This window comes from Salmo trutta, chromosome 12, assembly GCF_901001165.1.
Source record: "Salmo trutta chromosome 12, fSalTru1.1, whole genome shotgun sequence".
NCBI lineage: Eukaryota > Metazoa > Chordata > Actinopteri > Salmoniformes > Salmonidae > Salmo > Salmo trutta.
The window spans coordinates 18,227,480-18,243,788 of NC_042968.1; the positions used below are offsets into that span (position 1 = coordinate 18,227,480).

General features: G+C 43.6%; 1 protein-coding gene across 1 annotated transcript; it reads left to right on the forward strand.

Moving 5' to 3' along the window:
• The first annotated feature begins 441 nt into the window (after nucleotides 1-441).
• zgc:162592 (G-protein coupled receptor) lies at nucleotides 442-3,805 on the forward strand. Its single transcript, XM_029767418.1, has 2 exons — nucleotides 442-1,280; nucleotides 2,185-3,805. The coding sequence occupies exons 1-2, from the start codon at nucleotides 482-484 to the stop codon at nucleotides 2,481-2,483; spliced, it is 1,098 nt and encodes a 365-aa protein (XP_029623278.1). The 5' UTR covers nucleotides 442-481; the 3' UTR covers nucleotides 2,484-3,805.
• Nucleotides 3,806-16,309: the final 12,504 nt, after the last annotated feature.

Here is a 16,309-nt window from a genome sequence, read left to right on the forward strand (position 1 = left end):
CATGTAGCTCATCTCTGCCAGTGCTCAGGTGGTCTTCACCTGATTCCGCCTGTAGAGGAATTGAGCGGCGATGGAGCCATTGCTCATACAACTAGGCCACAACAGAATAATCCTAGTGTAAATGAGTGTTTCAATACAATGTCGACTACATTACACAACAAAACAATGGCATACATGGACACCAACTCTAAAATGTGTTGAAAAGTCCTTTGAATGTGTATATTTCTCCTAATGACCAAGGAAGAATAATCTGCCTCTTGGTTGATCTTTTTACTTGCGTCAGATCCACGTATTTGATTGGGGCACGTGACTATCACCTAACGTGCCACAGGTGTGGTAGTGGTATTTATTGTTGTGCATACCACGGCTTGGTAAGTTGATTTTATCATGTAAATTCACCTGAAATAATTTTGAAGAGCATGCCCTTGGGTGTTTTCTTTTTTAGGTTTCACAAAGGAAGTGACAAACAATATGACCGACAATGTTGGCAACACTCAATTTGTCTGAGTCCGAGGACACCAATCTAACCAGCACAGATACGCAAATGCTTCTAGAACGGCACAGGCCCATTAAAATTGGCATAATATCAGTTTTAGGAGCGATGATCACGTTGGGGAATATTGCAGTTATCATGGTGATTTCTTCATCGGTGTCCGGCTGGTCAAGGAACTCCCGATACTTTTTACTCTCACTCACCGGTGCTGATTCGGCGTTTGGACTGATCATCACGCCATTGAATCTGTGCGTCAGTCTTGCGAAAGACTACAGTGAAGGCCCAGACTTCCTCTGTCACATTGTGGCTTTCTTCAACGCGACGATCTATTCGACTTGCATGTACACACTAGCTACAATAAGTCTAGAAAGATACATAGCAGTGTTTTACCCACTGAAGTACTCATCACTGATGACAAGGAGAAGAACGGTGCTTCTGATCGCGTTTGCGTGGTGTTTTCCTCCATTTTTACTTGTGCCCATATCTTTTCCTAACGGGATAATTGAGGTCCACTTTTCTACAGCGTCACTGGTTTGCAATCCATCGTACTCTACTAACGTTGTGTACTCTCTAACGTTGACGTGCCTCATCTTCTTTCCTTGTTCAATCATCATGACTTGCGCAAACCTGCGCCTTTGGTTTGCTGCAAAGAGACAGCGGGTAAAGATGCGGGCGCAACACCTGGGTCGTCATAACAGACCCGACGTAGCCTCCAGGGTGCTTGTCCCTGTGATGACCGTGTACTACACATGTTGGACGCCGTGCATGGCGGCAATTATCTATAATGGTGAGTAGGTCTATAGAAGGAACCAGTTGGTTTACATTTAGGGGATGAAGGAACTTTAACTTGTAGATGGAACATCTAAAATTCAGACAAGGTGCATGTTTTTCCCAAAGTCACTCACCACCCTTCTAAATGATCTCAGGAAAATGACCGTAACAAATGTAGACTACAAGGCTGTAAAGTGGAAAAGCCAATGTGCTGGGTGAAAGATCACCTAGGTAGGCTGATGAATCAGACTGATATGGGCAGCGGAAGACCATGTAAACACCTGCAAGACTTTGGTCAGTATGCATGCATGCGGAAAACCATGTAAACAATCGCAAGACTTTGGTCAGTATGCATGCATGCGGAAAACCATGTAAACACCTGCAAGACTTTGGTCAGTATGCATGCATCAAAGTGCAAGTCCTTCAGTCTTGTGCACGTGCCTTGGATCAGGAGCAAACGCATCTTGGTTGTCACATAGTCCCACATTTTGAAGTCTAATAATACTGTTCTGTGGATATTTTGTGTCAAATTTCGACCCACTGAAGAACCAATCCCACGGACAATCGGCAGTAAGTTAAAATTGTATTCAACGTTCGTGATAGACAAGGGAAGATTGGTTATTTGTAAATGTGTTTGCAAGGCGCCGCATACTAGGTTGTTTGCTTACTCTAACTCGGCTAGGTGAGGTTTTTACAGAGAAGATCTTAGTCGTGCAATTTTACATGTTTGGTGCAATATTTCTCAAGTGAAAATAATTGCATCAAAACTAGTTGTCTCTCATTTGAATGACAACACACTTCATTTAAGAATCCTCTCCATAGTTATCGCTCTTCGACTGACAATGCTTGTGCATAGTTATTTCATAGCCTATGCTGTCCCTTTTTATTTGTTTTTCTCTCTCTGTTTTGTTTTCCACCAGCCATCTCGGGCAACAGAGTTCCAGAGTGGATGGAGTTTGTGGTGGTGTGGCTGCCAACCTCCAACGGTTTCCTCAACTGCATCTTCTACTTCTGGATCAACCTCAGCTTCCGTAGAAAGTTCTGCCTGCTCTTCCAGCGGCTGTGTCTCACATTGTGCCCAGATTTGGCCAAGGCCCTGGGCTGCACAGCCAGCTCACAGACTGTAGTCTGGGACAATAACAACACCCTCCAGGAGCGCTGCTCCAGTGTGTCGTCAACCTGTACCCTGATAACCCTGGCCAGTGACACCCCCTTCTGAGGGATTATGCTTCTCATAGACATGGTACTCACTCACATTATTCAATGATACATCTGGTAAGTTTCAACACCAAACACCTGAAGGACATTTAGGAGAGCTGCTTGTATTGAGATCGTGGTATCAAGTGTGGCAAGGAGACATGAGAGTGCTGTCAGGCCATGGTGTAGTGTTTGACAGGGCTTTGAAGCATTTATCTTCCTCACCATCACTATGCACTTTGAGTTATTTTGACAATTTTTTTTTTTTTTTTTTTTGGAACCCAAACATAATTCTTTGAAATTTTATTCATACCGAATTGACAGTATTTGGTCCATGCTGGAATGTTTCTTTTTTTATAGATTTATTTTTTGTTTTACATTTTACTGTCACACCAAGTGTTGTCAGAATTTCATGCACCAACAGTGAAGACCTCTTAAACCACATTTTTAGTCATTTTTTTTTAGTTTGTAAATCCATCTGAATGTAGCCCTCATCCAGCCATGTCTCCCGCCACCTTGTTTGTATTTGCATTATCAGTATTTTACGTGGTGCTACAATTTTATCTGCAGGTTGTCTACAGCCCATCAATATGTTGCACTTAAATGTCAATGTTGAATTAATTGAAATATTTAGCCATCAAACAATAAAATGTATTTGGTGAACTTCACTAGGAAATGTTTACAAGCTCTTTGATGGTCTTCAGGCCATCAACTCTGTACACCTATATCTTGTATATCAAAGGCCCGGCGTATACGTAGCAGCCTTGCAAGGTAAACCTTTAAGTCATTGAATTTCATCCCGAGAAAAGTAATTAATCAGCTCCAGTGTATAAAAGTCACCACTACACTCGTGTCTGTCGGCGTTACCCTTTCCCTCCCTTTGACTTAGCTTCTCATATCACCAGGGTCACCTCCCAATTCGTGGTCCCTTTTCTTTTAAAGCTGTTAAGACTACTTATGCATAACCATCACTGCTACTGTCCTCCCTACATTGTATCATATAGGGCAGCTCTCTTGTACTATTTACAACTTCCTTTAGACATGCTATTATGGTAAATGTTGTCAGTGAAACCTGTTGGTTGTGGAACCATCTCTTTGAGATTCATGACCTGGCTGAAATCTGAAAATATAGTCCGTATTTATTATGAAACTTGCCAAACTCTATTGGTGCTTTCAAGTGTAAAAATAAGTACTTGGACTTTTACAAATGATGTATGTTTAACTTGTATTTTGTGAATAGTTGAGTGACTTGGCTGTGTACATAACAATTTTATATTGTTTATAAATAAGTGAAAATCCCCCAAAATATTGTTTGTGATTGGGAAATAAAGCATAATGCCTTTATTGTGTTAATTAGTCATTTAGTGTGGCATGGAAAAGGAGAGGCAGATTTGAGAAGCTGCCTACATGGGAATTATGCTCTGCAAGAGGCTTCACTGAATATCACTGTTATTTCCCACACTGTATTTATTCCAATTTGAGGTCGGGTCAGACTCACACAGGTTTATGTGCCTTGGCTCAGGGGATCCAGTCATAGGTTGTGGGCTGACGCATTGTATCTGCTTTAGTTTGAGATGATTGGTCTCTGCTGAGGGAGGAGCTGTTTTTTACATAGTGTATATATCATTTTTATATAATTTCTGTTGGTTGGCAATGTCCTATTGTACATAAGCACAGCTGGTGACACCTCGAGAGATCTCAGTCCGACAAACTGCTATCAGGTGAACTGTTATTTATTTTTGGTATCTATTTAGTTATAGAGACGTGATACCATCAATGCAATCTGTAAAATAACTCCTAACTTTACTTAAAATGTAACCTTAAAAATGTAGCTAGCTGGCAGGAGCAGATTATGTAATCACTAGCATGTCATTCTGGGACAGGGAGCTTTAGCTATAATTATTCCAAGTAGCAATTTAAGACTACAAAAATCTATAGGACAAGTATTGTAAAGCTAATAGTCATCAAGGCAGAACTCACTAATTGAATTAATGCTGACAAATAAGAATTGCCACATTATCCCTGTCAATAGACCTAGTTGGAGTAGGATGCAGAGTCTTTATCCTTGTAGCCTAGTTGTTGTAATTTAAGACTGTCAAGATGTTCATTTCTACAATCCTTTGCTGCTGTGATTTCTTTGATTCAATCTTGTCTCTCACATTTGTCTCCCACAATCTATTCAGCTCTCTCCTGTGTCCTGCTCCCAGAGATCAACTAAGTGCTGCTCAGCTGATTCACTGACCTGTTTGGAGAACCATCCTACTGCAGTTTGAACTATCCCTGCCATCACTATTAAAAATTCAGGCCTCATATGCATTTGTCTGTGGATTTTGTCTTTGTATTTTAGAGTTGAGAAGCACCAACTACAGATACACATGCTTGTTAGACTAAATTCAATATAGAATCAGTTTTGTCGAGGCGATAACAGATACATATTTTACTATTGTAACACGCAGTGGGGAGAATTCTATTGTCCCTGTCAGGAGCCCAGGATTTTGCCGTAGATGGTTGAGTTCTCGTCTCTGGACCACTTGATCTTAAGATTGCATTGTGCTAAAGCACTTCTCTGCTGTGGTGACCAGGGTGTGATCCTTTCGATACACCTATGGGGCCTGGGCACACGATTGCTCCTAGAGGGGGAATACTGAAGCATGTGAGTTCTACTGTCTCCATCAGAGGATCATGCTTTTGGCATAGATGGTAAAAGCTCTCATTTCTGGACTACAACATTAAGAGTGTACCCCCCCCCCCCCGACACATCTCTTTCTATATTGATTGGAAGGTTACATATTTAGATACTTCAAATACTGCCTGAGACACCTTTGCTGTTTGTCTCTGTACTCAATAAATGGTGATGTGATGTTCTTTGTTTGAATGTATATGTGTGAAATGTATGTCTCACTCAGTCATAGTTCGTAGTAGAATAATGGATTGGCAAGAATTTGGCACTGAACTTTTAGAAGGTTAGTAGGAAAGTTAGGTTAACCATTTACACCAGAAATCTATTCACATTCACTGAACATTGGGTATTTGAAACTAGTTCTGCAGACTATCATTCTCCATATGTTATATTCCAATGCATCCAACATTATGCAAGCCCTCCATGGTATTGGGTAGGAGTAAAACTGGTCATCTTATTACAGAACACATTATATACATTTTGCTCAGCTGTTTTTAGAGATTGTACTGCAAGGTATATGTGTAGGATATACCGTGTTGGCTAATATGAATATGCAGCTGTACTATTTAAACCACAATTCTTGCATACGGTGCCTATAGAAAGTCTATATCCCCCTTGGATTTCTTCAAATGTTATTGTTTTACAAAGTAGGATTAAAATTGATTTGTCTTTTTTGATCAACTATCTACACAAAATACTCTGTCAAAGTGGAAAAATTCAATACATGTTAGAAACTCCTTTGGCAGAGATTACAGCTGTGAGTCTTCTTGGGTAAGTCTCATGAGAGCTTTGCATACCTGTATTGTGTAATATTTGCCCATTATTATTTTGGAAATTCTTTAAGCTCTGTCAAGGTGTTGGGGATCATGGGAAGACCATTTTCTAGTCTTGTCATTAGATTTTAAAGCAGATTCAAAACTGTAACTTGGCCATTCAGGAGGAACAATCACTGTCTTGGTAAGCAACTCCAGTGTAGATTTGGCTTTGTGTTGTAGGTTATTGTCCTGCTGAAAGGTGAATTCCTCTCCCAGTGACCATGTAAAGCAGACTGAAGCAGGTTTTCCTCTAGGGTTTTGCCTTTGCTTAGCTCCATTCCGTTTATTTTCATAATAAAAAAACTTCTTAGTCTTTGCCGATATCAACTATACCCGTACCATGATGCAGCCACCACCATGCTTGAAAATAAGGAGGCAGTTACTCAGTGATGTGTTGTGCTGGATTTGCCCGAAACATTTGCATTTAGGCTAAGAAGTGTATTCCTTTGCTGTGGTTTTTTGCAGTATTACTTTAGTGCCTTGTTGCATACATATACATGTTTTGGAATATTTGTATTCTGTATATTTGTATTCTTCTTTTAACTCTGTCATTTAGGTAATTATTGTGGAGTCACTACAATGTTGTTGATCCATCCTCTGTTTTCTCCCATCACAGCAATTGAACTCTAGCTGTTTTAAAATCACTAATGGCCTCATGTTGACAGCCCTAAGCAGTTTTCTTCTTGTCATGCCGTCAGTTCAGAACGACGACTGCGTCTTTGATGTGTCTGGGTGGTTAAATACATCACCCACAGCATAATTATTAACTTGACAATGCTTAAAGATAAATTCAATGTCATTTGTTATTGTTACCCATCTACCAATCACAGAGAGGAAGGGGCAGTCATTAAAAAAATCATGTCAACCCATATTATTTCACAAATTTTACTTCTGAACTAATTTAGGCTTGCCTAAACAAAGAGTGTGAATACCTATGCAACAATTATATTATAGTTATTATAAATGTGGTTAATTTGTAAAAAATAAATAATATCTTTTCACTTTGACATTATGGAATATTTTGTGTAGATAAATGACACAATATACAATTAAATCTATTTCAATCCCACTTTGTAATGCAACAAAATGTGAAGAAAGTTCAAGGGGGTGTAGACTTTCTATAGGGACTGTACATGACACACACACATATTTCTATCAACATCAAATCACATTGTGTCACATGCGACGAATACAACAGGTGTAGACCTTACAGTGAAATGCTTACTTACAAGCCCTTAACCAACAATGCTTTAAGAAAAAAAGAAAAAAAAGTGTTAAGTAAAACAATTGAAAATAAAAGTAACAAATAATTAAACAGCAGCAGTAAAATAACAAGCGAGGCTATGGCACTGGTTAGTTGAGGTAATTAAGGTAATATGTACATGTAGGTAGAGTTAAAATGACTATGCATAGATTATAAACAGAGAGGAGCAGCAGCGCATAAGAGGGGTCTGGGTGTCACGCCCTGACCATAGAGAGCCTTTTATTCTCTATGTTGGTTAGGTCGGGGTGTGACTAGGGTGGGTAATCTAGGTTGTTATGTTTCTATGTTGGCCTGGTGTGGTTCCCAATCAAAGGCAGCTGTTTATCGTTGTCTCTGATTGGGGATCATATTTAGGCAGCCATTTCCCCACTGTGTTTTGTGGGATCTTGTTTTGGTTTTTGTGTAGTTGCCTGTGAGCACTCCAGAACGTTTCGTTTATTGTTTTGTATTTGCTGAAGTTTCACTTTATAATAAAGATGTGGACCGCTGCGCCTTGGTCCAGTTCTTACTGCGATCGTGACACTGGGTAGCCCTTTGATTAGCTGTTCAGGAGTCTTATGGCTTGGGGGTAGAAGCTATTAAGAAGCCTTTTGGACCTCAACTTGGCGCTCCGGTACCACTTGCCGTGCGGTGGCTGAGAGAACAGTCTATGACTAGGGTGGCTGGAGTCTTTGACAATTTTTAGAGCCTTCCTCTAACACCGCCTGATATAGAGGTCCTGGATGGCAGGAAGCTTGGCCCCGGTGATGTACTGGGCCGTACGCCCTACCCTCTGTAGTGCCTTGCGGTCAGAGGCCGAGCAGTTGCCACACCAGGCATTGATGCAACCAGTCAGGATGCTCTCGATGGTGCAATTGTAGAACCTTTTGAGGATCTGAGGACCCATGCCAAATCTTTTCAGTCTCCTGAGGGGAATAGGCTTTGTCGTGCCCTCTTCACAACTGTCTTGGTGTGTTGAGACCATGATTGTTAGTTGGTGATGTGGACACCAAGGAACTTGAAGCTCTCAACCTGTTCCACTACAGCCCTGTTGATGAGAATGGGGGCATGCTCGATCCTCCTTTTCCTGTAGTCCACAATCATCTCCTTTGTCTTGATCACATTGAGGGAGAGGTTGTTGTCCTGGCCAATCAGGAAGTCCAGGATCCAGTTGCAGAGGGAGATGTTTAGTCCAAGGGTCCTTAGCTTAGTGATGAGCTTTGAGGGCACTATGGTGTTGAACACTGAGCTGTAGTCCCATGTGGCTCAGTTGGTAGAGCGTGGTGTTTGCAATGCCAGGGTTGTGGGTTTGATTCCCACGGGGGACCAGTACAGAAAAAAATAAGAAATGTATGCATTCACTACTGTAAGTTGCTCTGGATAAGAGCGTCTGCTAAATTACTAAAATGTCATGTAAATGTAGTCATTGAATAGCATTCTGACATAGGTGTTGCTTTTGTCCAGGTGGGAAAGGTCAGTGTTGAGTGCAATAGAGATTGCAACATCTGTTGGGGTGGTATGCAAATTCGGGTGGGTCTAGGGTTTCTGGGATAATGGTGTTGATGTGAGCCATGACCAGTCTTTCCATGCACTTCATGGCTATAGATGTGAGTGCTACAGGTCGGAAGTCATTTAGGCAAGTTACATTAGTGTTCTTGGGCACAGGGACTGTGGTGGTCTGCTTGAAACATGTTGGTGTTACAGACTCAGTCAGGGACAGGTTGAAAATGTCAGTGAAGACACTTGCCAGTTGGTCAGCGCATGCTCGGTGTACAAGTCCTGTTAATCCGTCTGGCCCTGCAGCCTTGTGAATGTTGACCTGTTTAAAGGTCTTACTCACATCGGCTACGGAGAGCGTGATCACACAGTTGTCCGGAACAGCTGGCGCTCTCATGCATGTTTCAGTGTTACTTACCTCGAAGTGACGCTTTGCCTGTTTGATGGTTCGTCGGAGCGCATAGCGGGATTTCTTATAAGCTTCCGGGTTAGAGTCCTGCTCCTTGAAAGCGGCAGCTCTACCCTTTAGCTCAGTGCGGATGTTGCCTGCAATCCATGGCTTGTGGTTGGGGTATGTACGTACGGTCACTGTGGGGATGACGTCATCGATGCACTTATTGATGAAGCCAGTGACTGTTGTGGTGTACTCCTCAATGCCATCGAAAGAATCCCGGAACATATTCCAGTCTGTGCTAGCAAAACAGTCCTGTAGCTTAGCATCTGCTTCATCTGACCACTTTCTTATTAACCAAATCACTGGTGCTTCCTGCTTTAGTTTTTGCTTGTAAGCAGGAATCAGGAGGATAGAGCTATTGTCAGATTTGCCAAATGGAGGGTGAGGGAGAGCTTTGTACGCACCTCTGTGTGTGGCGTAAATGTGGTCTCGAGTTTTTTTCCCCCTCTGGTTGCACATTTAACATGCTGATAGAAATGAGTTAAAACGGATTTAAGTTTCCCTGCATTAAAGTCCCTGGCCACTAGGACCGCCACCTCTGGATGAGCATTTTCCAATGTGCTTTTATTTGGGTTTATATGCAAATTAAATGATTTAATGTTTCTTTAAGCCTGCAGCTAGTCACTTGAAATGAGACACATAACCATGCCAGCACATGATTAAACATTTGAATTCACTGACAGAGAGAGTGCGAAAGAAACAATAGCTTCCTGTAAATCAGGATATCTGTTTCCTTTCAGAGAAACAGATATGTGTCGTTCCAAGGACAACAAAGTTGTAGCCTATTTCTCAGAACTGTAATATGGAGTGATTTTTAATGGGAAGGATCGGTTGGTTTGAACCAAAAATCTGGCGAGCTTTTCTTGTCAATAATAAAGGTGGACTAGACCGAGTCAGAATAACTGTGCACTACACACTACACACTGATGTATTCATTTATTGCCATTATTACGGAATCAGAAATCTAGACTTTGAACTTGTGTAGTTGTGCTCTTCTGTAAAGGCCATACTCTTTGTGTCACCTTTCATATCTCTCCAATTATCTTGAATGAACCATTTAAGACCATTAATAAAATAATGGCAAATATGTGGATTAAAGGTTCTTTCTCTTCCATTTTTTCAGACATTATCACGTCTACCAAGATCCTATTACAGTGATGTCATGAAAGCATCCCTCATTTGCTGTGCACTAGCTAGATTTTCATCCAACTGGCGACAGATTTTCATGCGAATTTTCTAAAATCCGCATTAAGAAAATATGAGTTTCTATCAAACGTACTTGTTGCAGATAAAAATCAGTGCGTGATGATGTAGTGCACACTAAAGTTTTCATGCAAAATCTAATGTTCAACGTGTTTCCATCGAATTTTCAAATTTACTGATAGTTTTGTCACAAAAACTGTTACATAACAAATATGCCAAGTCTGGTTTTGGCACATGCGCTCTAGCCAACATCTCGTAGATACAGTGCAGGTAGGCTCTGTGGGTTGGTTAGTCTACAGTACATGATACGATTATTATGGATAAGAGCGATACTATTTGTATTTGTCAAAAGTCAGTCAAGCATCGATCATCACGTCATCAGAATAAGACCGACATTTATTGCAAAGGAGCATCAAGCTCGTACTGTACACTTTCACCACCCTGTGAAGTTTATATCATCTGTAGGCTAATAAACTGCATGGTTTCCTGAGCCGTAGTGGGAAGAGCACACGCCATGTCATTACGCGACTCACAAGTTTACTTCGATATGATGGTTATTATATCAATATTTGCGCATAAAGGCGTTTCCTTGCATAATACATTTTACCGACATAAAAAGATCCCACCATGTCGAACAAACAAATTATCTGTCGACATTTATAAAATTGTACAGAAACTTCCTGTTTCCATCACAGCTGTCGTGATTTTTTTTATATACGCTATGACTACACGCATAAAAACTGGATGGAAACGTGGTTTGTGATATACACAAAAAATCAACTCCTCGCTCGACAGGGATCGATCAACTTCACGGTTTTCGGCTTTGGCCCACCACCTATCATTCTAAACTCCTTGTTCCATTACCCTCTCAGTCTACAAAGGCTTTATTTAGACAGGCAGCCCAATTTATATATTTTTTCCTTCCACTAATTGGTCTTTTGACCAATCACATCAGATCTTTTTCTGAGCTTTTTCAAAGACCAATAAGTGAGAAAAAAAATATTAGAATTGGGTTGCCTGGTTAAATGCAGCCAGAGACATATCGCCTCTGCCTGCCCTTTTGTGCTTGTTCTACATTTTCACAAAGAGAGGTGTCAGAAACATTGCAATTAAAACATCAGTTTACTTAGCAGGGACAGCTCGTGCAAAAACCATCCTCCCCCTCTAATTTCCTCTTTGATAAGCTTCAGAGGGCTGTGTCATGAGCCTGTTGTCTGTCAGAGCTGTGGAGGAGAGCACAGCTGCATGTTTTTAGGGCCTTGTGTCATAAAGACTTCAGGCTGCTGACTGCAGGGTAGGAGGTGCCGGCTTGTCAGACAGTGTGGTTGGGTCTCTGTGATTTTATGGAGGACACACGAGCACTCAGCCATACAGCAGGGGGCTGTTTTGTCAGGGAAAGGTCTGATGTACTCAACAAAGAACAACCATTTACAGATACAGTTGAAGTCAGAAGTTTACATACACCTTAGCCAAATACATTTAAAGTTTTTCACAATTCACAATTCAGTTTTTCACAATTCCTGACATTTAATCCTGGTAAGAATTCCCTGTCTTAGGTCAGTTAGGATCACCACTTTATTTTAAGAATGTGAAATGTCAGAATAATAGTAGAGAGAATGATTTATTTCAGCTTTTATTTCTTTCATCACATTCCCAGTGGGTCAGAAGTTTACATACACTCAATTAGTATTTGGTAGCATTTCCTTTAAATTGTTTAACTTGGGTCAAACGTTTCGGGTAGCCTTCCACAAGTTTCCCACAATAAGTTTTGGCCCATTCCTCCTGACAGAGCTGGTGTAACTGAGTCAGGTTTGTAGGTCTCCTTGCTCGCACAAGCTTTTTCAGTTCTGCCCACAAATGTTCTATAGGATTGAGGTCAGGGCTTTGTGATGGCCACTCCAATACCTTGACTTTGTTGTCCTTAAGCCATTTTTCCACAACTTTGGAAGTATGCTTGGGGTCATTGTCCATTTGGAAGTCCCATTTGCGACCAAGCTTTAACTTCCTGACTGATGTCTTGAGATGTTGCTTCAATATATCCACTAATTTTCCTCCCTCATGCCGCCATCTATTTTGTGAAGTGCACCAGTCCCTCCCGCATCAAAGCACCCCCACAACATGATGCTGCCACTCCCGTGCTTCCCGGTTGGGATGGTGTTCTTCGGCTTGCAAGCCTCCCCCTTTTTCCTCCAAACATAACGATGGTCATTATGGCCAAACAGTTCTATTTTTGTTTCATCAGACCACAGGACATTTCTCCAAAAAGTACGATCTTTGTCCCCATGTGCAGTTGCAAACCGTAGTCTGGCTTTTTTATAGCGGTTTTGGAGCAGTGGCTTCTTCCTTGCTGAGCGGCCTTTCAGGTTATGTCGATATAGGACTCGTTTTACTGTGGATATAGATACATTTACATTTAAGTCATTTAGCAGACGCTCTTATCCAGAGCGACTTACAAATTGGTGCATTCACCTTATGATATCCAGTGGAACAACCACTTTACAATAGTGCATCTAAATCTTTTAAGGGGGGGGGTTAGAAGGATTACTTTATCCTATCCCAGGTATTCCTTAAAGAGGTGGGGTTTCAGGTGTCTCCGGAAGGTGGTGATTGACTCCGCTGTCCTGGCGTCGTGAGGGAGCTTGTTCCACCATTGGGGTGCCAGAGCGGCGAACAATTTTGACTAGGCTGAGCGGGAACTGTGCTTCCTCAGAGGTAGGGAGGCCAGCAGGCCAGAGGTGGATGAACGCAGTGCCCTTCTTTGGGTGTAGGGCCTGATCAGAGCCTGAAGGTACGGAGGTGCCGTTCCCCTCACAGCTCCGTAGGCAAGCACCATGGTCTTGTAGCGGATGCGAGCTTCAACTGGAAGCCAGTGGAGAGAGCGGAGGAGCGGGGTGACGTGAGAGAACTTGGGAAGGTTGAACACCAGACGGGCTGCGGCGTTCTGGATGAGTTGTAGGGGTTTAATGGCACAGGCAGGGAGCCCAGCCAACAGCGAGTTGCAGTAGTCCAGACGGGAGATGACAAGTGCCTGGATTAGGACCTGCGCTGCTTCCTGTGTGAGGCAGGGTCGTACTCTGCGAATGTTGTAGAGCATGAATCTACAGGATCGGGTCACCGCCTTGATGTTAGTGGAGAATGACAGGGTGTTGTCCAGGATCACGCCAAGGTTCTTAGCACTCTGGGAGGAGGACACAAGGGAGTTGTCAACCGTGATGGCGAGATCATGGAACGGGCAGTCCATCCCCGGGAGGAAGAGCAGCTCCGTCTTGCCGAGGTTCAGCTTGAGTTGGTGATCCGTCATCCACACTGATATGTCTGCCAGACATGCAGAGATGCGATTCGCCGCCTGGTTATCAGAAGGGGGAAAGGAGAAGATTAATTGTGTGTCGTCTGCATAGCAATGATAGGAGAGACCATGTGAAGATATGACAGAGCCAAGTGACTTGGTGTATAGCGAGAATAGGAGAGGGCCTAGAACAGAGCCCTGGGGGACGCCAGTGGTGAGAGCGCGTGGTGCGGAGACAGATTCTCGCCACGCCACCTGGTAGGAGCGACCTGTCAGGTAGGACGCAATCCAAGCGTGGGCCGCGCCGGAGATGCCCAACTCGGAGAGGGTGGAGAGGAGGATCTGATGGTTCACAGTATCAAAGGCAGCAGATAGGTCTAGAAGGATGAGAGCAGAGGAGAGAGAGTTAGCTTTAGCAGTGCGGAGAGCCTCCGTGACACAGAGAAGAGCAGTCTCAGTTGAATGCCCAGTCTTGAAACCTGACTGATTAGGATCAAGAAGGTCATTCTGAGAGAGATAGCAGGAGAGCTGGCCAAGGACGGCACGTTCAAGAGTTTTGGAGAGAAAAGAAAGAAGGGATACTGGTCTGTAGTTGTTGACATCGGAGGGATCGAGTGTAGGTTTTTTCAGAAGGGGTGCAACTCTCGCTCTCTTGAAGACGGAAGGGACGTAGCCAGCGGGCAAGGATGAGTTGATGAGCGAGGTGAGGTAGGAGAGAAGGTCTCCGGAAATGGTCTGGAGAAGAGAGGAGGGGATAGGGTCAAGTGGGCAGGTTGTTGGGCGGTCGGCCATCACAAGACGCGAGATTTCATCTGGAGAGAGAGGGGAGAAAGAGGTCAAAGCACAGGGTAGGGCAGTGTGAGCAGGACCAGCGGTGTCGTTTGACTTAGCAAACGAGGATCGGATATCGGCAACCTTCTTTTCAAAATGGGTGACGAAGTCATCCGCAGAGAGGGAGGAGGGGGGGGAGGATTCAGGAGGGAGGAGAAGGTAGCAAAGAGCTTCCTAGGGTTAGAGGCAGATGCTTGGAATTTAGAGTGGTAGAAAGTGGCTTTAGCAGCAGAGACAGAAGAGGAGGGAGTGAAAGGATGCCAGGTCCGCAGGGAGGCGAGTTTTCCTCCATTTCCGCTCGGCTGCCCGGAGCCCTGTTCTGTGAGCTCGCAGTGAGTCGTCGAGCCATGGAGCAGGAGGGGAGGGCCGAGCCGGCCTGGAGGATAGGGGACAGAGAAAATCAAAGGATGCAGAAAGGGAGGAGACGAGGGTTGAGGAGGCAGAATCAGGAGATAGGTTGGAGAAGGTTTGAGCAGAGGGAAGAGATGATAGGATGGAAGAGGAGAGAGTAGCGGGAGAGAGAGAGCGAAGGTTGGGACGGCGCAATACAATCTGAGTAGGGGCAGAGTGAGAAGTGTTGGATGAGAGCGAGAGGGAAAAGGATACAAGGTAGTGGTCGGAGACTTGGAGGGGAGTTGCAATGAGATTAGTGGAAGAACAGCATCTAGTAAAGATGAGGTCAAGCGTATTGCCTACCTTGTGAGTAGGGGGGGGAAGGTGAGAGGGTGAGGTCAAAAGAGGAGAGGAGTGGAAAGAAGGAGGCAGAGAGGAATGAGTCAAAGGTAGACGTGGGGAGGTTAAAGTCACCCAGAACTGTGAGAGGTGAGCCATCCTCAGGAAAGGAACTTATCAAGGCGTCAAGCTCATTGATGAACTCTCCAAGGGAACCTGGAGGGCGATAAATGATAAGGATGTTAAGCTTGAAAGGGCTGGTAACTGTGACAGCATGGAATTCAAATGAGGAGATAGACAGATGGGTCAGGGGAGAATGAGAGAATGTCCACTTGGGAGAGATGAGGATTCCAGTGCCACCACCCCGCTGGCTCGATGCTCTAGGGGTATGCGAGAACACGTGGGCAGACGAGGAGAGAGCAGTAGGAGTAGCAGTGTTATCTGTGGTAATCCATGTTTCCGTCAGCGCCAGGAAGTCTAGGGACTGGAGGGTAGCATAGGCTGAGATGAACTCAGCCTTGTTGGCCGCAGACCGGCAGTTCCAGAGGCTGCCGGAGACCTGGATCTCCACGTGGGTCGTGCGCGCTGGGATCACCAGGTTAGAGTGGCAGCGGCCACGCGGTGTGAAGCGTTTGTATGGCCTGTGCAGAGGGGAGAGAACAGGGATAGACAGACACATAGTTGACAAGCTACAGAAGAGGCTACGCTAATGCAAAGGAGATTGGAATGACAAGTAGACTACACGTCTCGAATGTTCAGAAAGTTAAGCTTACGTTGCAAAAATCTTATTGACTAAAATGACGAAAATGATACAGTACTGCTGGCTGGTGGAGTAGGCTTGCTAGCAGTGGCTGCGTTGTTGACTTTGAACGTGTAGCTGGCTAGGTAACCTCGATAGTTTCAGTACTACACCTTGTCATGATACAAGAGCAACTTTGTAGCTAGCTAACATAACACTAATCAAGACGTTCCTTTGTAATGTATTTAGTTTCTACAGTGCTGCTCGTCGGTAATAGTTGGCTACTTTTGTAAAAATGGCGTCGCGGGGGACGGAAATAGCTGGCTAGCTAACCTCGATAATTACTAAACTACACAATTATCAAGCTATGACAAAGACAACTATGTAGCTAGCTAGCTAACACTGCACTAGTCAAATCGTTCTGTTGT